Source organism: Kwoniella europaea, chromosome 2 (genome assembly GCF_036810445.1).
Source record: "Kwoniella europaea PYCC6329 chromosome 2, complete sequence".
Classification (NCBI taxonomy): domain Eukaryota; kingdom Fungi; phylum Basidiomycota; class Tremellomycetes; order Tremellales; family Cryptococcaceae; genus Kwoniella; species Kwoniella europaea.
Genome location: NC_089488.1, coordinates 3,432,128 through 3,454,970, shown reverse-complemented (window position 1 = coordinate 3,454,970; position 22,843 = coordinate 3,432,128). Strand labels below are relative to the sequence as shown.

Sequence of the window (22,843 nt, the reverse complement as noted above, 5' to 3'; positions counted from 1 at the left end):
CAGACTGAGTCTTCAGCCAACTCGACTCCCTACTCCCGCCAACCCTTATCTTGTACAGGTATACGTTATGTGTGTAGGTAGATTATATATAGTTGTATGGTATTATTGTATGTATGCAGTGGTGAGACAGCGTATGTATGACAATTGAATGGAGTCTTGTTGATCTGTATTTTTTTGGTGATATACGGTTGTCACCGATGTCCAAAGGATACACACTGTAGCAACAATCTTATCTAAATTCACATACACTGAAGGGACAATCACGTTGACAGCCCTTCTTCCCTGTTGCCCTGGTCACGTTTTGTAAGGATGTCGTACTGTATTGCGTCTATGGCGTAGGTTTTCCAGAATTCTCGGATATACGAGCGAAGGGTCACTTGAGAAACGAGGGTATAGGATGTCGATATGGATCGGAGTCGCTTGTTGATCGTCAATGATGTTGTCGTGGATGACTGGCAAGGTGTTCACATTGTGCTCTCAAGCATAACTTGTTTATCTTTGATCTCTGATCCCACGCAGATCATCTGTCTCTCACCTTCTCTGATCCATCGCTGACACCATCAAAGTTTTACAGTTTGCAAATCACTCAAACTTTTTTTTTGTCCACGTTTGCTTTGAGTAAACAACATCACTGCTGCTCATTCCCCTATCATCTATCGTCATACGTAACAGCCTCTTACAAGTGTTTCAGCATTTCATCACGAGCCAATACCATCTGATGGGTTATCTTGGAATTGTCATTTTTCTCAAAAACAGCAACAGAGACAGCTCCGTGAGAAAAAGAAGGCGCGTGCGTTTGAGAGGTGACAGAATTACGGCAAACCGACCTACATAACCGGAGATATCACAACAGTGACAAAGCGGGATAAACGTAATCAACATGGCATTCATATGGGTGCTGCAGTCGTATTGCTTACATACAGTCATTGTAAACATGTATGGACGAGAAATGTCTATGGGATGAACGAAGATACTGTACATGCCTCGGCAATTACAGATATGGAAGAATGTAATGTAATCTCCCAATCAAGTTATACTCTGCCCAATTCACCTCTCGCCCATCTTTCCGAAGCCCTCTCCAAACCTTGCAATTCCCTCTCACCTACAAGCTCTTTGACGATCCTGAACATCTCGTTCAGACCCACTGCAATATGTACCAAGGCTATATTGGCAGTGGCAAATAATGCGATTTGTTCGTCCTGCATCATTGTTTACCCAATGAATCAATAAGTTGATACGACCAAGCCAACCGAGGCTACATGGTGGACTCACATGTATAGTTTCCCATGTGATGGTCCCTCTCAGGACGTTCTCAGCATCTCTGGTAGCCATCTCCATACCATCTATTGATTCTGACTCTTCAGCTTGAGACCGTTGAGAGTCATCAGCTCCATTGAGATGTTTCTCTCCTTCTGCTGGAGCTGTTGGATCTATCTCGTGGGTGGGCACACCTTTGAATGCACATCGATGGATAGCCAACCTCTCAAAGATAGGGATCATGGCCGGTAGTGGTTCTCCAGTACGTAGCGATTGTTGTAAGATCGAGAACATCGAGAGACAATCCGCGATCTACCCAGATTGTCTTAGAGGTATCTCACTTGGAGGTGAACTAGCAGAGAGCCACTTACAAAGGCAGGGTGCATCAATTCCGATCTGCTCGCTAACCTCTTGCACCATTTCACATCCATTCGCGAGTATGCACTGGATAACAAAGCGAGAGTAGAGAGCAGTTGACTTTGAGTTTTGTATAAAGCTTCGTACTTCTTCTTTGGCCATGGACCTCTACATACGGTTGATATTACTGATCAGCTTCCAGGTCGGTCATCGTAACGAGTAAAGAGCTTACCTCAGTCCAGGCTCAAGACTAATCAATGAATATATACCAATTAGCTCCCGTGACTATTTCCACGGAAATAGAGCCATCTGTACCTACCGAGCAAAATCGAACTGAGGCTGCATTGCCATAATCCTTCCCTAAATGACCAACAGTATGAGGTCAAATACGCAACCACCACATGCGTCAAGTGTTGTCAGATAACTCACAAGTACTTTCATAAATCCACCCTTATATCTCTCTCTTCTAACTTCAGCGATCTTTCCCTTATCTTCGGATTGGGTTTCAGAATCTTCATGGTCCAATTCACCCTCGATACCAGTAACGACTCTACCGTATAAATCACCGATATCCGACATGTTCTTAGCCAGTCTCTTACGGAACAAAGCTCGCGCAGAGACTGGACGAGGGAAAAGCATGATGATGAACGCAGCGACGAAACCTTACCAAAAATATTTATATCAGCCAACTGTGTGTGACTCTGAAAGATAGATTTGTGAGTTACTGACCTATGATAACTAAAAGAGCTCTTCGACCTGCTAATCCAGCTCCGGAACCTTGATTGGCAGTTTGATAAACATGTTCGTCCACCCATGAATACCCGACCACAAACTTTGAGCAGAGAGTGGACATCAGCAAATCACACATGAATGTCGAGAATTGAGCTAATCTGCCACTCACCACCAGAGTTACGTTGGTCATCAAGAAGAAAGCTGCCTTGTCCATTGGTACGGCGATACGTATGAACAAGCAGGGAGCAACGAGGACCATCTAAATATCATTCTCGAATTAGCTTTTACCCTATTTCACTGCAAGTAGGGTAACATATCGAGACTCACTGTAGCAGCAGCTACTCCATAGGGATTACCTGTACCATGTCCCGAACCAATATACCAAGCTACCATACCCAGTACAAGTCCAACGACTGTTCCACCCTGACTCGCACAAAGTCAAATCTCAGCGTAAGTCTAAAAGATATTCACTTGGTACTAATGCCTCACCATTCTCAGTATAAACTGCTGTATCTGTTCACCTGTAAATACACCCAATCCCGTCTGTGCCATGATCAAAGCCCATAAACCACTATATCAAGCTTGATCAGCACCTAGTCTTGAAGACACATTTCAAGCAATGGTGAACATACCGATTAGTGTATGTGAAATAAGCTGATGAGGGGCAAACAGCCGGTATCCACAAGGCCACCGAAACCAAACCATATTTCAGTGCGAATAAGCCTGAAGCACCAGTTAAACCCTGCCAGAGATGATAGATCGATCGACCGAATCGCTGGAATGCATTTCTCGGATCTTCCGCATCCGGATCTTTGGCTATATTTTGGTACATACATATGTCAACGTTGATAAGTATTAGTGACAACTTGTATCGGACCTACCATGAGTCCTCACCTTCTTTTCTTTCTTCGCACTAACTTTCTTCTCCACTGCCGTGCTAGTGTCACTCCTCTCTTCATCGTGGTCGTCTTCTTCCAATCTGGCATTCACATCCAAACTCGAATTATCACCTGTTCCCATATCTAAGGGATTGCCACCTTCCTTCTCGTTCGCCGACTTGACCACATTCTTCGTAAATGCGTTGGGAAGCTGTATCTTGCTCTTGGGATTATCCCTTTCGATCTGAAGTAATAGTTCCAGCAGCTCTACCAGGTCTATCGTAAATGCAATTAAACTAGAGGTAAAGACGAAACACCTGAACAGGTCTCTTGAGGAATATCGATATGATTCCGTCAAATGAGGTTTAAGTTGACCCGTACGGGGATCAAAACTTTCTTTGTACGGTTCAAGCATTTGGAAATGTTTACTTTCCCGGAATTCCCTTAAGGCATTTCGAACATCTTGTAAATTGGTTTCACGATGTTGTATGTCCGGTGCAGAAGAGGGTTTCTTCTTCCACCTGGTATGATTCACCAACAACAACCAATCTGAAATGTCATCGAGAGCTTTAGCAGATGTTTGTCGAAGTTCTGATGTCGATGCGGCCAGTATGGGTAATAAACCTTCCAAGCTGTGAGTTTCATCGATATGCTGTTTCATCCGATCGTGATGGGCTTTGGTCCTAATCATTGAATGTGGGGAGGATTCCTCTAAGACAGCTTTTGCAGATCGATGTTGTTCATCAATGATCATCTGTGGAGCCGAACCTTCATTCAGTTCTTTATTTCACATGATATGGGAAGTAAAGTAGATTTGTGGTACTGTATGTACTTACGGAAAAGCTCGCCAGGCCATAAGCTCTCAGACCGAGATTTTTCACTTTGGCAAATACCTTTTGCAAATTCCCAGGACCGATCTGACCCCTGGTGATCTCCAGTTGGAGAAGAGCAGTTTGTCCTTCTAGAGCTGTCACACCGGCTATATGACCTGCTCTGAGTGCGTAAGACTGAGTGGCCAACTCATGCCATCTTTCGGTGTCTTGAGGTGATGCGGTCACTACCTGATCTTGTAATTTTAGTAGTTGGATGGTCGGTCCTAACATTTTCGCGGTGACGGCATCTAACATGATGTGGTTGAGTGTTTGAGGGAAAATAAGGAATATCGAGGCTATCGCGATTGCTATGAACACCCCTGCTGGGATCAAAAGTTGTTTCTGTGACCAATTGTCAGTCGTCACATTTTGATATAGCTCCGCTGCTGACTCACCGCTAGTGTGTATTCTGGAATAGGGAACAGGGGACCGAAGGAACACATCACTAAAGTACATGCGATCAGTAAAAGAAGACGTGGTCACATCAGTTGAGGTTGCAGTACTCACAGTCCATTATGATAGTACCGAATATACAACCCAGCGTTCTTCACGAAGATTAGCCTATGATCCCTAACCTTGTGCACTTACAATCTCGGTCTAGTCGCTCTTACAAAACCCAAGAAATAACATCCGATGAATAAGAATACACCATATACCGCTGAAGATCCCGGATCGAGAAATGCTCCACGGAAGATGGACGCTTGGTCTATACATTTTAGACATATCAGCTGGTCCATCTTTTGTTGACGTGTTGAAGGTACTCACATTGAGCTTCTATATTAGCGGTGGTATCGTATCTGCGCGGGTCATCAGTAAAAGGGCCTAGTAGAACGGAAATGTAGGATTTGCCTTACCCAGATTGTTCTCTCTGTACCTGCTGTCTATACAGGACTTGATCCCTAGCTCGTAGAGCAGAAGCCATCGCGGCGACTCCCCATGCCCAACCGAAACATAATCCGATGAGTAAAGTCAAGAGAGCGAAGAGGTATATGCTCAAAGCCATGTAGGGAGGTAACATCTGACTCATCAATGCCCCGAAGAATGCAGCTTGTCCAATTTTGTTCAAGGCTGTACATACCCATTTCAAGTTAGCCTGGGTCGTAACAATGTTTGGTACAGGGATGAATCAAGACGAAAAATTGACATACAATTTTGAGCCAGCATGACTACCAAAGTACCAAAAGTCGTTATCATACATCTTATGAAATTCTTCCACTGTCGTCTATCCGTCAGAGAGGGTGTGAACCATTTTGGTATATGCAGTGTTTTCTCTAATTTGGTAATGAAAGCGGACTGCCGAGGGGGTTTGGGATCTGATGAAGCTGTTATATTGGTATTGGTTTTTGGTGTTTCGCCTACATGGGCGGTAGCATCGCTTGTTGCTGAGTTGTTTGACATGGTGTTGGATCTAAATTCCGAGAAGCTTCCTAATGAGGAAGAGGTGGACTATCACGATCTAGCTGAGAGGATGATTTAGGTACATATGTAAAGTCTTGCAGGGAATTGAGGCAGCAGCTGGGCTTGGTTCAAACACCGATGATGTCACGAGATCACTGGATCTGTCCTTACACCCAGGCTCTCGGTATGAAGTGGTGATATACTTGAGGCGCGAGTGGGTCTTTCTGACTGTCAGTGGATCCCAAGATGAATGAAAGCGTATCTCGGATGATATTGGGCCATGCAAGTGCTGCTTTGTCGAGATTCCCCAAGTCGAAGACCAAACAAGCGGGCTCCAGATATGGATAGGGGATCTACGTAAAACAGTAAAAGTAAACAGTAAACAATGACATGTGATCGGTGATTGCCGCCTGTCAAAGTAAGAATCCGACAAAACATCTACAAGGGCCCTGAATCTATTCACCTAGAATCCAGGAATGAACTTGTTGCTACTTCGCTTGTAAGTAAAGAGGTCGACAGACGGAACGATTGGAAACGGGCAAACGATGGGACAAGATGCAAAAACTACAGCACTCGGGATTCCCAACTGGTCCCCCACGTTGGTACTAACCGAGCGACACCCAACTTAATTACGCAGAACGGACGGGATGCGATGTTTTATAGGTTCTGTGGCCGTAGATGAGAAGAACGCTTGTAGCACCGTTGTGTATACTTGTACAGTAAGAGGCGGGGAAACTATCATAGTGATCCAGGAAGTGCAAGTGTATTGGTTGTATCCTTGGCTTCATCCCTGATGATCCCATAAATGCGGTAAGAATTGCGTGACAGTGTGCACTCCCACGCCAATGGCAAGTTGTGACGAAAATGAGCAGCTTGTCTGACCTTCTCGAGTATTGTTCATCTCCGATCCAATCCTTGTAACCCTGACGACTATCATCATCTTTGTTAGATATTCGAGAACCTCAAATGATTCTATACTGCTTTCCATATGGCGTGACTAACTTGAGACACAGTATATTGTTCGATTGAGACCTGATATGCGAACCGAATACGCGGTACGATGCTGAATGATGACGACAGATGCCTATTTTGCGGGCCATAGAGATGTATCGGGATACCATTATCTGCGATGAAAAGATCCATTTTGCATGCGTACAATAAATAAGAGCATGACCCCCCTTTGACGGTGTACGGATGATGATTACGAGAGAACCTAGAGGTAACCAGTATGAGGAAAAGAAAGAAAAGCACACGCGAATGAAATCGAATATTGCTGCAGAGTTGTAAGAGTGACGCGCCCAATGCTCAGAGCTCAGTACTCAAACAACATTCATCTCACACCTCACAATTCATCAATCCTCTTATTCCTCTTATGCATCCCATACAGCAAAACCCTATACCTTATACCCTTCCACATTCACCTATTTGGTCTCCTCCGACACTCTCCAACGGGGTGGCCCGACGGTGTAGTCACATCTTCATCTCGTGAGTGACCTGGTGTTTCCTATTGGTCCTTCTTTTTCTGTTCCTTACACTACCAACACGGTGTTGCCAAGTAACCAGCTTCCTATATATCAATGTTCGGAAAAGTCTCAATACTGATACTCTCTAGCACTCAGAACAGAGCAAAGACGCCAGCTATCGTCTATGATGACGAATCAGCATAGGATATGACCAAGTAACACTATAGATCAACAACAACAACAACCCCAATACGATTGCATCTCATTCAACGTCCCTTGTGAAGCTTCCTATCTCCACATATCATCAACCCTGGCTCGACGTCAACAACACTATATCATAACGTATCACATATACCAATAGTACAGAAAATATTCAACAATGATACAGCATAAAAGTATACCATCATCGTCTTCCTATCATTCAACTTCAGGGGCGGGTTCCTCGTCTCAACATGTTCAACCACTACCGACACCTATCTCACCGACTAATCCTGCTCGACTGCCGACACATGTACAGGCGATTCACGACTTTGACCCGTCTCTGCTCGCCTCGACTTCATCCTCCAATGTCAACATGTATCTCAGTTTTAAAGCGGGAGAGATCATCAGAGTACACGTGAGGGATGCGACCGGTTGGTGGGATGGTGAGATCAGCGGGTCAGCCAGATGGGCCAACGAAGGGGAAGACAACACTATGAAAGGGCTAAGAAGAGGTTGGTTCCCTAGTAACTACGTAAGAGAGATGGGATGGGACGGAGTGAGTGAAACCAGTCTGTTGTAGAGCTGTCAATCTCGATTCTAACGCTTTTCTATGCCTAGTCATTTCATCGACGAGACGAGTCCTCGGCGACTAGCAATGCTTCTGCAACCAGTCCCACCGCCAGACATCGAGAGAGCGCTCAAGCGCATTCACAATCACATTCATCTCATGCTCGACATACCTCGGCTGCCTCTCATCATTCTAGAGCATCCACATCAACTTCAGTCTCTCATCAAACTCCTTCTCCCGCAACTTCCAATGACTCCAACACTCTCGATCCCTCTTTTCAAACCCTCATGCACCCTATCGTACAGTCCCTCTCACTGCTGGAATCTGCCATCCACTCCAACCGCAAACCGCACATTCAACCTGCTACAGCTTGCGTCATATCCTCAATTCGAGCAGCACTCATGCAGACCGACTGTCTAAGCAAAGAATCAACCACTCTTGTCACATGGCCAGTCCTCGCTAGGGAGCGGAAGATAGTCCTGATGGAACTTTCCAAATTAGTAGCTTGTGCCAAGACAGCTGGCAGCCTGGAAGGAGCCGAGGATCAGGATGATAGTAAGGAATTAGAAGCGTTGGCCAAAGCTGCAAGAGGAGTATTCGCATCGGTGAAGCGATTCTTACATTTAGCGAATGAATATGGAGTCACTGTGACCCTGGTGGAGAACCCTCAAGAGGAACCTTCCGAAGGACCAGCGATTGCGAAGGATTCAGCTTCCAATGCGTCCTCTCACTCTTCCGCTACTTCAACAGACGATACCGATCAATCCACTATTGGTAAACACCGCGTCAACACTTCATCAAGCGGTAATGCTCGACTTCAGGAGGCGTTCCGCAATAGAGCAGCAAGTATTGGTGATCTACGTGCAGCTCGTCGAAGAGCGGGCAGTCCCCCTCCGCCCTTACCTACCGCTTCCATCATCGCTTCAAGCTCTCGTACAGGTCGAGAGAGATCGCCCTCGGTCATGCATACCCCCATGTCAGCGACCTTCTCTCAAGGTTCAGGTCGATCTTCACCCATCGCCAGCAAATCATTCCGCGATCGACGAGTTCAAGGAAGTATGGACAGTACATTCAGTCAAGCTACAGCCGCTTCGTCCGAAGATGCTCACATGCCTTGGGAAGACACCACACCGGTCCCGACACCGCAGGCGACAGTGGTCAATCGCCAATTGGGATCTGTAGCCGATGTCCACGAGGCGATCGGCCATGCCGAAGATGCCTTGCTGTCGATCATTGCCGCTTTCATCGGTCATATCCATTCCCACAACATCAGCTCTCACCCGTCAAGTCATGCCCATCTGATCGAGATGACAAGAGAAACGATAGACAGCGTGAGAGAACTGCTTACAATCGTGGAAGCTGTCGGAAGAAACATCGGAGTTAGGCATAAAAGACCAAGGGAGATAGAAGCTTTGAGAATCGCTAAAGACCAATTATACGAGGTCGCATCGAAATTAGTGGAAAGCGCGGAGATCGTCGCCAATGCACCTTTCTCCGAATTTGGTGAAGATAGCTACGACAGCGAGAAAGCTCGTTTGCTCCAATCTGCTACTGGCACATTGCGATCGGGAAAAGAATGTGTTCGATTGGTCAAACTTTGCTTACCCGAAGATGAAAATGTGCATCTTCATGCTACACCCCGTCAGAGCGATGTTCATGGACGGCAATCAACCCCTCGACCTTCACATACCCACGAAGCTCCACTTGTCATGCGAGAAAAACCGGTCGGAGCGAGAGGCGTACATACCCTTTCTGGATTACACAGGAAGGCCACCAGTCTTAGCACATTACAGAAGCGATATCAGCATGATGGGTCGATGGCGCAAGCTCCAATGGAGGAGGAGGAGGAAGAAGAGGAAACTGAGGAAGAAGAGGAAGATCAAGAAGTCGTACAGGATTTCAGCAAAGATGAGGATCTGACAATGCGTCCTACCATGCAGCCTGTTATGCTTGGAGCACCGGTCAATTTCCCAGTAAGTCAAGTGTCTTTGGTATGCTCCCCTCTGAAAAACCGTTAACCCACGCTTACACATCTTTTCGGTTTCTAGTCACGACCGACCTTGCAACAGCATCATACTACGCCCGGACTCATCACGACCACGCGTCGACCCTCGGAAGAGCTGCTGAGGGCACTCAACGAAACAACCAATTCTGGACCTCGAAGTCGATCATCCAGTTTGACCTCTCCCGCCCCACCAAGGATCAAACATCGATCGCCGTCTCGTTCAGCCGATCTCGACAAGTTCACAGCTGACTATGACATCCCGCTGGAACCTCAAAGACGCGCTTCCAAGGGAACTTTATCTGCATCCTCACGGCTCTCGACGTACACCTCTGCTAGCTCGCAAGTATCAGTCACATCCACTGCTCCTACCTCGATTCGATCATCCGATGTGAGCGAATTCAACGCGGTCCTTCCTCAAACTCCGCCGGTCCATGATGTTCCGGCTTTCGGTGCACTCAAAGTCGAGATCCCCTCAGCCTCTCATGAGTTATCTCATGCGACCGATAAACTTGCTCTAGTAGACGAGACTCCCGTCAAGACCCAAGCCAGCCTCCGTCCTGCACCTCCTGTACGGAGTGTCACTGCTCCTATGCCATCCGCCAATGCCGATGTCCGATTTTGGGTAGTAGCCCACGATTATGATCCTCGCGAAATCGCTTTCAACTCGGACGGGGCTATCATCGGAGCTTCTTTAGCTGTGTTGGTAGAGAAGATGACACCTCACGATGGACCTGTAGATCCAACCTTTAATGCCACTTTCTTCTTCACCTTCAGATTATTCACCACACCCACTCAGCTCCTCGAGGCTGTAATGAGCCGTTACGATCTGCAACCACCAGCCGCTATGGTCTTTGGGGAGAAAGAAAGGGCCATCTGGATCGAGAGGAAGGTCGTTCCTGTTAGATTGAGAATATACAACTTCTTGAAATCATGGCTTGACCAACACTGGAGAGAAGAAACTGATGATGTGATTCTGGACACACTGCAAGTTTTCGCCAAAGACGTTGTCTCAGTTTCATTACCAGCTATGGGACCAAGATTGGCGGATGCCGTCCGACGAAAGATGAATGGGCCGATGTCGGCCGTTTCAGATAGATCATCTATCCATCGACCGGTTTCAATGGACCGTATGAGAAGTATCAGTCAATCTGGATTATTACATCCACCATCTATATCTGGTGGTCTACCACCTACACCAGTAATCAGTAAAATTCTACATTCATTCCTTCAGAGAGCCAGTGCGGCCGGAAGTAATATCAACATTACGGAATTTGATACTTTGGAATTGGCTCGTCAGTTCACTATTATGGAAAGTAAGATGTTCTGCGCGGTCGTCCCCGAAGATTTGTTACAAACTGGTAAAAAGACGATACCGGAATTGAAAGCTCTAAGTACACTCTCGAATCAGATTACAGGTTGGGTAGCGGATAGTATTCTGAATGAGACGGATGCGAAGAAAAGGGCGAGTCTGGTTAAATTCTTCATTAAATTGGCTGATGTGAGTAATCCCGTATTCTTGAATGAGATCGATGGAGTGTGGAGATCTCTTTTGTGCTGACTTGGGATGTTTGCTAGAAATGTTTGATGATGTACAATTTCTCTACGATGTTTGCCGTTCTGGCTGGATTGAACAGTAGTACCATTCTACGGCTGAAGAAGACATGGGATGTGAGTGATGTTGTGTTGAAGTGAAGGGTTGGCTCCTGGCCCTTGCTGACTCGTCATCAGGCCCTTCCTACCAAGTACAAAGTGACTATCGAAAGACTTCGAGGTGTCATTGAGCATACCAAGGTAAGTTTATTGTTTTCAACGGTAATCTGCGAGCTGATCTTATATTGCGATAGAACCATGCAGCTTATCGAGTGAGGTTACGCGAAGCACCTACGCCTTGTCTTCCATTCCTTGGATTGATACTCACCGAGTACGTAGATACGATCTAAAACTGGCAATATATGCTGACCTCGTGGTTCATCAGTATCACGTTCACCTCCGATGGTAATCCAAGCACACGTCCCTCGGTGCTTGAGCCCGATATCATTTTGATCAATCAGGACAAATACAACAAGCTAGGTAGGATCGCAATCGACTTTAAGCGATACCAGGAGGTGAGTACTGTTCTATTCCCGTTATCCTGATTGACTGATTCGAGCCTATACTATATTTTGGACCATTAGCCATTCAATTTCCACGAGTTGGAAGCTGTGCAGACGTTCTTGAAGCGCGTTTTGACTGAGAGAGGAAGTGGGTCGGTCGATGCGCTGTATAGGAAATCTCGTGAGTATCGTGCATTCGCCTCATTCTGATTGAATGATTCTACAAGCTGACTTGTCTGTGAAATTCGACGTAGTGATGCTTGAACCTAGACAAGGATCAGAGAGGTTCAGTTCGAACGTTGAAAGACCAAATTGGTTGAGTGGTAAAATATAACATATCATAGTGATCGATCAGATATAATGCAAGCCAATGAAGCGATGCATGATGCGCAGAGTGCTATATGAATCGTCGATGAACGAGGGGAATGATTCGGGGCTGTGCCAAGAGAGTTGCCGGAATGAGTGATTGACGGTGCCACATGCGGAGTATAGGGAGAGAGCGACATGGGTGAATTATAGCCCCGTTACGTTACCTCATGGTCACACTACTAGTACGGCTGCCAATATAGACGCGTGCTGCTTAACCATCTACTCTACATCAAACAACTCTGCATATCCCATCGATCTCAACCTCACATACGCACTGAAGGGTATGCTCCCTACCCACTGCATTGCTCAGAACAGCTCACACGTATCACCATCTTCTGCTTTTCGCTTAACGGACTTCTCGGCGTAAACCACCAAAGGCAACATCATCGTCAACGTCAACATCTCATCACCACACGACATAACATCACATACGACTTCAAAGATACGGTACGACCGGACGCATAGACTAGAACAGTAGATTGCAATCCTAATATCAATCCTCTCTTTCGCTCAAACTATCCTAATTGTCATCTTGCAAAATGGTATGTTCCACCCCTTTACTGAGTATCTGGCATCTTCGTCTGTACGACATCATGATATCATACTGACAAATCAAACCCATAGCCTCCTCCACCAACTACCGACCCAAAGATCAACACTCTTCTATCGACTATCCAGTCGGAGAAGAGGAATCTTGAAGGTGCCAAAGCAGTGATGAGGGCGGTAGAAGCGTCGTCAAAGAACGAAGCTGTCATTCAACAAGCTCAGAACGAAGTCAGGGCGGCTCAAGCATCGATCAAATTCTTGGAAGATGAATTGGCCAAACTTCAGATGGGTTCAGGTAATAATGGGACCGCAAGTCCGATGAGACCCGGTGAAAGTTCACAATCATATTTACCAAGTAGACATCAGATGACACCTTCACAATCTGGTTCGAGTAATATGGGTTACGGTGGTGGACCACCGGTCAGTCCCAGTCCGAGTCAAAAGGGTTATAATGTAGATAGAGATAGACCTTTACCTCCTCCTCCTCCCGGCACTGATCAACCAGAAGTAAGGAAACCCGAACAGAAAAATTACACTCAGCTAGGTAAGCCACCCCTCTGACACGATGTGCTGAGATCGAAAGATGCTGATAAATGGGGGTTATTCTCAGATCTGCAAAGATACGACGCTCCTTTGACTGGCGCCAAGATCACCAGGATGCTGAATCAACTTCAATTCAAACTACAGGTTGAAGAGCAGTACAAGCTTGGTATTGAGAAGATGGCTCAAGCGTATAGGATCGAAGGTGATAAGAGATTGCGCGGAGAGACGGATGCCAAGAGAGTGGAAAGTGATGGGAAGATCCAATTGTTGAGGAAAGCAAAGAGAAGATATGAGACTTTAGCCAAGTTCGGTGGAGCCGTGGAGGATGATGAAGGTGAGTTGTGCTACCATCTTCAGCTATACCTTCTCAAACCCAGAACAAAAGAAAGATCATATAGCTGAATCACCAATGGATGTAGATCTACTGCCCGACGGGATGAAGCGAAAAGATGCTCTTCGTAAACCCATTTCCGGTAAACTCGTCGTCTCCCTCAGATCAGCTAGAGATCTAAATCATCGACCACTACCACGTAAATCCTCCAAAGTCTACAACGAAACGACAGTAGTGATTAAGATAGAAGGAAACGAAAGAGCCGTATCGCACCCTTCAAGAGTTGACAAATGGCATGAAGATTTCGAGATATATGTCGATAAAGCCAATGAAGTTGAAGTGACAATATACGATTCGGTCGCTCCTGGTGATTCGGCACCAATCGGTATGATGTGGTTCACCGTCAGTGATTTGTTGGAAGCTTTGAGAAGACAAAAGGTCGGAATCGAAACTCAAGGAGCTGGATGGGTCACGGCTGCCGCTGCTGCCACTCTAGGTCCGAGGTCAGGTGCTGCACCTGATTCGGTCACCTTGCATAGTGCTGGTACGATCAGAGGCAGACCCCCTGGAGCGGATGGTAAAGTACCGGAGGGTATAGAAGGATGGTGGTCTGTTGAACCTGCTGGTGCTATTTCTCTCAAATTGGACTTTGGTGAGTTGAATTGTTACTGCTGTCATTGCTTAAGCATCGGATCGTCTTACTAATTTCCATGTGTTGTAGTCAAGGACAATGCTGGCGGACAACGAAGACCTTACGAAGCTCTTGGACGAGCTGGTGCCGTCAGAAAGAGAAAGGGCGATGTGTACGAGATGAACGGACACAAATTCGTACAAAGGCAATTCTACCAACCCATCATGTGTGCTTTGTGTCAAGAATTCTTGCTCACAGGTGAAGGATACCAATGTGAGGATTGTCGTTATGCCTGTCACAAGAAATGTTACCCGAAGGTGGTCACCAAATGTATCAGCAAATCACATGCGGATGCCGAGGGAGACGAAGAGAAGATCAATCACCGTATACCTCATCGGTTCACACCTTACACCAACATCACTGCGAATTGGTGTTGTCATTGTGGTTACATGTTACCATTTGGTCGAAAGAATTCTGTCAAATGTTCAGGTATGTGCTTTTACCAGTGTGAATAAGGCATTTAGCTAATAGCGGTCAATCTGCAGAATGTTCACTCACCTGTCATCAAACGTGTTCACACCTGGTTCCCGATTTCTGCGGTATGACAATGGAGATGGCCAATATACTATTGAAGAACCTCAGAGATATCAAGACTACGCAAGTTCACAAGAAACCTGCCCCTTCCGTTTCGTCATCGGCTTCTTCCGTATCTACCCTACCATCATACCATACTCAAGAGCGAATCGGTGCACCTCAGCTACCTCCAATACCGCAACAACCACCTGTACAGGCTCCCGCTCCGGCCAGACCCCCTCCAGGAGCCTATGATCCCAGGTATGGTCCTCCACCTCAACAAGCTCCTGCTCCACCTCAACAACAGCAACTTCCCGCTCAGCAACAGCCTTACCCTCCACAGGCCGGTTATGACAACCTTAGACCCTCAGGCGGTAGACCTATGCCTCAGGCTCCGGCTCAACCTCAGCAGAGAATGAGCTATGGTGATCAACGAACGCAAGAAGGTTATGCGCAGGTGAGTAATCATTCAAGTATGATACTTGATGCCTTGGCTGATCAGTAGCTTATTATGATGTCATGTAGATGCCATCTGTCCAACCTTCACCTAGACCTGAACCGCCTCGATCATACGCACCTTCCCCTGCTCCACCTCAAGCACAGCTACAACCCCAAGCGCCACAACAGAAGATCGTATCTCGGCCTTCTCAGCAACAGTTGGCTCGAGCACGCAAAGTTGGTCTCGACGACTTCAACTTCCTTGCTGTGTTGGGTAAAGGTAACTTCGGTAAAGTCATGTTGGCTGAGGAAAAGACATCGAGCAATTTGTATGCCATCAAGGTGTTGAAGAAGGAGTTCATCATTGAGAATGATGAGGTTGAGAGGTGAGTAAAGGGATCATGGGTTAGACCGCTTTCATGAAAGTGGGTCGAGCTGATTCGGTGAACTCTTTTATCAGCACTCAATCCGAAAAGAGAGTGTTCCTCGCCGCAGCCCAAGAAAGACATCCCTTCTTGTTAGGTCTTCATTCATGTTTCCAAACAGAAACTCGAGTCTACTTCGTCATGGAATATGTATCTGGAGGAGATCTGATGTTACACATCCAAAAGAAACAATTCACCTTGCGTCAAGCTAAATTCTACGCATGTGAAGTATTACTGGCATTACAATACTTCCATTCAAAGGGAATCATCTATCGGGATTTGAAATTGGATAATATCCTCTTGACTTTAGATGGACATGTCAAAGTGGCAGATTACGGTCTGTGCAAAGAGGACATGTGGTATGGTAAGACGACGAGCACGTTCTGTGGTACACCTGAATTTATGGCCCCAGAGGTAAGTCCTTCGCATTCTTGACATCTATCGCTCCTACTTTGTTTGGTAAGTGGTGCTGATTAAATTTTGACCGATCGTGCAGATCCTCCTCGAACAGAGATATGGCCGAGCGGTAGATTGGTGGGCTTTCGGTGTACTGACGTACGAAATGTTACTTGGTCAATCACCTTTCCGAGGTGATGATGAAGATGAAATTTTCGATGCTATCTTGGAGGATGAACCTCTTTATCCTATCACCATGCCTAGAGACGCAGTTTCGTTATTGCAACGGGTAAGCGAAGATTTCCCCATCTCTGTCCTGATCATGTCGTCCCAGCAGAAATAATTGTCCGGTGCTAATGGATTCTCGTGCCCTTGCAGCTCCTTACGAGAGATCCCACACGTAGATTGGGAGCAGGTGAAGCCGATGCGGACGATATCAAACGACACTTGTTCTTCAAAGATGTGAACTTTGACGATGTCTATCACAAGAGAATACCACCACCTTATTTCCCTACTATTGGAAACGCGACTGATACCAGTAACTTTGATCAAGAGTTCACGAGGGAACAACCTACTTTGACTCCTGTACATACTCAATTGAGTGCTCAGGACCAACAGGAATTCGCTGGATTCTCATGGGTGAGTGGATACGTTGTTTCTGAGTATGTATCGTATAGCTAATACGCGTGTTTGGGATAGATCGCACCATGGGCGGCTGCTCAAGCGTAATCACATATATTATCGTTAAGAATAGCATTGGTGGATTGAGTGAGGGAAAGTTGTAGTTGCTAGTTAGATTGTGATAGATATGTATGACGGATCGGGGAAGAGAGGTAGAAATACGACAAGATAACGAAGATTAATGAGGAAGTAATGATATATACACATAAGAAATACAAGTTAGTTTGGTCTTCCCCATATATACGTTTTTTACCTAATCCGAGTTCTCGCTTTTTCGTGTTTTTCCCTTCAATTCGTTCAAATGAAAAAAAATGTATATAAGATTCTTCAAATCACACAAGTTATCATCGTTCTCGTAGATCCGATTAATTCCATTTCTCCTCTAAGAATCCCAACTGAGAACTGCAAGATCACATGAGATAATCTCAAAACACATTTTACCGAAAACTAACAGATACCCTAAGTTGATTTGATGGCTCATCATTAAAGGAGGGTGATCCATTAGTTCATGTTCCTTAATCCTCACAGGTACACTACGCGGCGATAGCGAATCGATTGTATTCGATTCCTTTGCCTCACAAAGAAGAAAGGAAAGTGGGGTGATCGTAGATAAGACCGTCTTCCTGTGTTACGGTTCTTTCTGGGCGTCTATCAACTTCTCCTGTGAGAGCCAATGGTTGGGCATTTGCGGCAATGGCAAATGCACGAGGATCAAACGCTTGAGAAGCATTTTTAGAACAAAACCCTTGATCTTGGCTTTTTCAGGTAGACGAAAAGATGAAATGAAAAATTGTTTGATCTTCTTAACAGCCTCATAGTTGCTTCTATCAGCAAATCACTGACGACAGTCAGATTTGGGATGGGGTATGCATGATTGCGAATCAATGTAGAAATGGATATAACGTGAACTCTCTCTCATCTTCGTTTCTTCCATCTCTTTCATTTTTATTCATCGCTCGTGGTTTATCAAGCAAAGCGACAACGACGTAGACTCTATAGAAAGTGATTTCCAATACAATTCTGACATACTCAGCCAAATCTTACCTCACCACCATGCCTATCCCTCTCACACCCTCTCGATCTCTGTCAAAGAGGAACAAACCCCACACTCTGATTCGAGAACCGACTTTCTACCAGGAAGCGTATCTCGCTTCGTTCCCTTACATCCAAGCTATAGGTAATCAGCTGAAGAGAGATTGGGGATTTAGAGAGATCGATGAAGGAGATGTGGCGGTGAGTGATCTAACTCAATGTTACAGTATCGCAAATCTCATTGTGACTTGTTCGGCATAGAGATTTCACCCATTCATCCAAACCGACAAGGACGACCTACTTCTCAATTTGATTTCCCAATCTACAACTCATCATATAATTCAACTTCCTTTATCCCTCTTATCCCTCCCACATGGAATCCAACGTCATGTCCGATTGTCTACATTCTCGACCGTTCTCACATCCACTTACACCCATTTAACACCATCGACATATGATATCCCACCTTTGAAAGATCTCATATCATTCTTACAATGCTTATTACCTTCTTCTAATGCTTTGTCTCTATCCCTGTCACCCCCCTCAGGCACTGCTGGCAGATGTTCAGGTACTTCTGAAGATATGGGCGATGGACCGAGACCAGACAAAGGAAGAGAGAATGACAACGAGAACGATAAATTGATTTTAATCGATAGCTGGAGGCAAGATATCGAAGTGATGTCTCCTCCTCCCCCGAGGATCGCTACTCCCTCTCCGAAGTGGTTGGATAGAAATGAAGATATGCTGAGAGATACTGTGGGATGTGGTTATTATAGGAGACTGAGGGAGGTGGCGGAAGATCAGAAAGAGAGTGAAATGGGGTACGGATTGCTACAGATTCAGGAGGTGTTGATCGAATGAGTATCACATCCTCGTTTGGGCAGATTGAGACTGAGACACGGTGGACTGGTTCGTTCTATCGGGTTTGTACAGCTGAAATTGGTTAGTGATGTATATGCTTCAGGTCGGTCTGTATGCTGTATACTGGGTTTTATATGTCATTGTCAACAATCTGTTCATGCACTTTACGTTGTCTATATCGTCCATTATTTGGTGGATAGTGGTACGCTTTTTGTGTCCCATTGAGCCCTATCCCTAATGGCCTGCTTGTCCCACCGATTCCGAATCCAACCTTCTCCTACCCTCTTCACCCAAAGTGTCCAGCATGACAGTATTATCCACAGGTACACCATCCAAAATTGACGGCCTGATTTTGGTATCGTCCGTCAGGTATCTTCCAGGCCAGAAAACCACGTAGGTCGATATGACCAACCACATAGGTAGACAATCGAGGGTGAAGAAGTACACTTCGTGGGTGTACAAATACCCTGGGTGACTTGATGCGATAGATATTGTCAGCTAACACAGTACAGTAACATTGTATCATTGTATTTCATGTATGAAATGGTTTTTGACGTACTTTTGAGCATATTCGGCTATTCTGTAGATTGATCTGACAAGCATTGCGATACAGGTGAACATCAAAGCGAGGTATAATCTCTTCCATCTTCGTAGTCTATACAATTGAGGTGCTTCTTTTCGACTATGTACACAGGAGGGTAACATGTCGCTGCTCAGCTTCACTCAATAGCACGTATGATAAGAAGAAGGATCATTCGATCACTTACACTCGGTAGAAGAAGATCACAACAAGATAGCAGAAAAACAAGAAACTGATGAATTGCAAGACCAATCCGACCAATATCGCGTATCTTGCAGCTGTCACAACTGTAGGGTTATCATTGGACAACAACCCCGAGGCATTACCTTGAATCAAAAAAGTGATGACTATGTGGTCAACCCATTCGACAATCAGCTTCCCAGCAATGTTTACAACTTGCATCTTTTGGTCTTCATTGAACTTACCATCTGACCAAACGAATATCTTAGCAACCTTCTCAGGTTTTATAGGACGTAGATATTTCGCTCCGTCCAAATGCTGGGTGATACGTCCGAGAAGAACATAGAGAGCTGCAAGGTATGCGCAAGGCTTCAAAAGAGAATCATGCGGTACGCCGATGTAAGCGATGTCCTAGATGATTAAGTCCAGGTACCAGCTTGGGGTATCCTACTCACACTCAGAACCACCAAGACCTCTTCCACGACTACAAATCCAATCGAATGAGGTAAGGCTCTGATACCTAATCTCAACCACAATCCGATGGAATGGGTGACAGACCCAATGAGAAGTACGAGGAACCATCGAATAGGTCGGTGGATGTAACCTGTACACATACACATCTCATTAATTGATGATCCTAACATTTATACAGTAAAAATTCCAGGTAGAGATCGACTCACAAAGTAATATAAAAAAAGCGGAATGGGTGAAAAATTCAGCTACGATGATATTTCCTGCTTTGTTGGGTATGTATCTCAATGGATTACACGTATCGTTCTTTGGGTCTTCCTACGATGATTGACAGTTGACACGCCAGGAGTTTCAGTCTCGAATCAATCTGACCGGCAGGACAGATTTCAATGGTGTTATGTATTGGGCTCGGATTGACTTGACTCACGAAAGGATCGATTGCGTCACAATCGGTAGCCCCTCTCACAGAGGTCAACAGAGGCAATAGTCCTAGTAGAAAGAACGACGGCTTCCTTGAGCACAGCGGATACGGGACGAATTCTGTGAACCTCATTTGTCATTACGATATTGTTATGGAACGTTAACATTAAGGGGGAGTGATCAGCTCATGCACATGCCATTCCTTTTCTACCTAGGAGACCTTGGTGGGGCGACGAGAATCTCGATAGTGACCCTATGTGAAGCTGTGCAAAACGAATGTGTTGGAAAAATACCTCAGTTCTTAGTTCGAACCACCATCTCCGTCTCCGTAGATTGGTGAAAAGTAAGGGCAACTTTAAGTCTTCGGGGCCGAGGTAGAGCCCATCGGGGATCGCCGGACATTGAAGCTAAAGGCTCTCGAGTATCATCTCAGTCATAGTCAAGCGCAAGGAAGACACTCGTACTTCACAGTACATCAGCTTTCTGTCGATATCGAACCAGACAATTTGCCTATGAGATCAATATGCATACATAGACATGAAAGAAAAGAAAAAAAAGGAAAAAGGAAAACACAAAACCAGGCCAAGACCGTTCGAAAACTTGCTCGAGGTGATTTGTGGCAGATCGCCTGTAAAAGGCAGCTCGAATCTTCTCCTCTACCTTACTCGGACTCGGATTCGTCATCAGCTTCATCAAGCCACTGCAGTAAACATGAGTTGTCAGCTATGTATGCACGTTGACACACGACAACCATATTGTGTACGGACCTTGAGGAAAGCATCGGCGCTCTTTCTGACCTTCTTGCTCTTCTCCTTATCGACATACTTCTTGCTGACGTGAGTACCCCAGTTCTTGACGAATTCCTCATCGAGGATATCAGCTTGGTAAAGGGCCATAAGCACCTTGGAAGTAGTACCGGCAGCAAGGAGTGCGTCGGAGTTGGGCGAAAGGGCAAGAAGTCGTTCGAGACCTCCAAGAAGACCTTTCTGGTGTTTCTCGGAAGTGACAAGCTAAGTAAAACGCGTCAGCATGGTGAGAACGTAGATAACGAGTAATACGATAGAGTCTGGCATTATGTAGTAGTCAGAAACTAAACTTACAGCTTGAAGCAAGGGGATCCTGGCATCAATTTCCTTGGCTACTTCATCAGTGAACAAGTGATGTCCGATTTCCACCAAGACCTTGTATTTTCCTGCGACACCGAATTCCTTGATCTTATTGACGATGTCGGCATCACTGGCATCTTTGTTGTCTTCCAGCCAGCCACCGAGAAGAGTATAAGGTGAGTCTGCATCTTCGTCATCTTCGTCGTCTCCACCGTTGAGGTCGGTCTTGGCGAGTTTCTTCGAAACTTCCTCAGCTTCGTCGGGGTTACCAAGAACGGGGTCGGATCGACCGAGCACATCGTCGATGTCGGTTCCAGTGGTAGGAACACCTTGATCTCCTGGTGCAGGGGTACCAGAGGGACTGGCATCCTCATCTTCACCAGAACCATCTTCTGCGCCTTTTTCGAACACCATAGGTCCACCGACGTTGGCTTCAGCAGTCATACCTCCTTTCTTCCCCTTCTTTCCCTTCTCCTTCTTCTTGACTGGGTTCTTGAGGATATAAGCGACCAGCTTGTGTCTCATGTTGACTCCGTTTTGTCGACCGCAAGCTTTACAGTCTCGGTGCATATCCTCATGTCCGGATTTACCAGTGATGACGAGTTCGGTCTCAGGGTTCTTGCACGAAGGGCAAAGGACGAATTGCTCGATGAAAGAATCGAGGAGTTCTCGCAGTCGATCGGCAGTGTGAGCACCGTTGACAATGTATCGATCGTTAGCCATGGAGGTTTGAGCACCAAGTTCGCAACCAAAGTATTTGGTAGGGTCTACAACGAAAGAACCATATTGTCAGCTTTATATTATAGCAGGGGAACCAGGACAGCTCACAGGTGGGAGGTCTGTTCAAAGCCCTTGCGATGTCTTCCATGTTGGGTACGACAGTCTTGATACCATTTCCTCGACCTTCGACCTTGATTTGGAGAAGAGGCATTTTGTATCGCTACAATCATCAAGGACCGTCAGCTTCGAAGATCATTGCAGTTGGTGAATGACAATTACTCACATAGAACTTGTCCTCGACATCTCGTCTGATATTGACCATAGCCATGTTGGGCAGATTATTCCTTCTGAGTTGGATGATCCGTAAGTAAGCAATCATTCAGTGAGTTTATCTCCGACAATTCTTGCCGAATCAGCATGATTTCTCAACTCACAGAGTTTAACGGGTATGCGAACCTATATGTTTATAACAACGATGTTGATTTCTATTGGCGGTGATATTGACGGAGGAAAGCATGAACTCTTTGTTTGACTGTGTGTGCCGAGTGATCGCAGAGAAAAGCCAGATATTTGGAACGAATGATCACCAATCATGGATGGATATGTGGTAGGTGGTGAAGGTGGTAAAGAAGATAATGATTTCGATGTTGATGCGAGTAGTGAGCAGGAAGAGGGTGGCGATGAAGACACAAAGTGTATTGTCAGTGAATCATCCA

The 22,843-nt window shown here is 45.7% G+C and overlaps 6 protein-coding genes and 1 non-coding gene across 7 annotated transcripts; 3 read left to right on the top strand and 4 right to left on the bottom strand.

Annotated features, from left to right (window-relative positions):
- Positions 1-1,031: 1,031 nt before the first annotated feature.
- V865_007633 (uncharacterized protein) lies at positions 1,032-5,494 on the bottom strand (the record flags this gene model as incomplete). The annotated part of the gene is made up of 19 exons (XM_066231378.1): positions 1,032-1,199; positions 1,273-1,569; positions 1,629-1,782; positions 1,847-1,864; positions 1,934-1,974; positions 2,044-2,276; positions 2,344-2,446; positions 2,516-2,605; positions 2,674-2,769; positions 2,836-2,917; positions 2,979-3,162; positions 3,228-3,978; positions 4,061-4,438; positions 4,492-4,541; positions 4,604-4,641; positions 4,685-4,802; positions 4,862-4,893; positions 4,951-5,164; positions 5,245-5,494. The coding sequence occupies 19 exons, from the start codon at positions 5,492-5,494 to the stop codon at positions 1,032-1,034; spliced, it is 3,297 nt and encodes a 1,098-aa protein (XP_066087475.1).
- Positions 5,495-6,056: 562 nt separating this feature from the next.
- Positions 6,057-6,171, bottom strand: V865_007632. Its single transcript, XR_010725602.1, has one exon. It is a non-coding gene; the product is annotated as a 5S ribosomal RNA (ribosomal RNA).
- A 1,165-nt stretch (positions 6,172-7,336) lies between these two features.
- On the top strand, positions 7,337-12,158 carry V865_007631 (uncharacterized protein; the record flags this gene model as incomplete). The annotated part of the gene is made up of 9 exons (XM_066231377.1): positions 7,337-7,714; positions 7,777-9,699; positions 9,775-11,229; positions 11,307-11,399; positions 11,460-11,522; positions 11,576-11,652; positions 11,707-11,836; positions 11,906-12,005; positions 12,079-12,158. 9 exons carry the CDS (start codon positions 7,337-7,339, stop codon positions 12,156-12,158), a joined length of 4,299 nt encoding a protein of 1,432 aa, XP_066087474.1.
- Positions 12,159-12,732: 574 nt separating this feature from the next.
- Positions 12,733-16,805, top strand: V865_007630 (uncharacterized protein; the record flags this gene model as incomplete). Its single annotated transcript, XM_066231376.1, has 12 exons — positions 12,733-12,735; positions 12,818-13,283; positions 13,350-13,616; positions 13,702-14,265; positions 14,335-14,733; positions 14,790-15,028; positions 15,161-15,274; positions 15,343-15,641; positions 15,716-16,094; positions 16,177-16,365; positions 16,455-16,715; positions 16,776-16,805. 12 exons carry the CDS (start codon positions 12,733-12,735, stop codon positions 16,803-16,805), a joined length of 3,210 nt encoding a protein of 1,069 aa, XP_066087473.1.
- A 1,005-nt stretch (positions 16,806-17,810) lies between these two features.
- On the top strand, positions 17,811-18,650 carry V865_007629 (uncharacterized protein; the record flags this gene model as incomplete). The annotated part of the gene is made up of 2 exons (XM_066231375.1): positions 17,811-17,990; positions 18,051-18,650. The coding sequence occupies 2 exons, from the start codon at positions 17,811-17,813 to the stop codon at positions 18,648-18,650; spliced, it is 780 nt and encodes a 259-aa protein (XP_066087472.1).
- A 234-nt stretch (positions 18,651-18,884) lies between these two features.
- Positions 18,885-20,434, bottom strand: V865_007628 (uncharacterized protein; the record flags this gene model as incomplete). Its single annotated transcript, XM_066231374.1, has 7 exons — positions 18,885-19,125; positions 19,210-19,332; positions 19,418-19,577; positions 19,656-19,779; positions 19,866-20,014; positions 20,091-20,199; positions 20,309-20,434. 7 exons carry the CDS (start codon positions 20,432-20,434, stop codon positions 18,885-18,887), a joined length of 1,032 nt encoding a protein of 343 aa, XP_066087471.1.
- A 528-nt stretch (positions 20,435-20,962) lies between these two features.
- Positions 20,963-22,455, bottom strand: V865_007627 (uncharacterized protein; the record flags this gene model as incomplete). Its single annotated transcript, XM_066231373.1, has 5 exons — positions 20,963-21,001; positions 21,069-21,311; positions 21,402-22,174; positions 22,236-22,347; positions 22,411-22,455. 5 exons carry the CDS (start codon positions 22,453-22,455, stop codon positions 20,963-20,965), a joined length of 1,212 nt encoding a protein of 403 aa, XP_066087470.1.
- Positions 22,456-22,843: the final 388 nt, after the last annotated feature.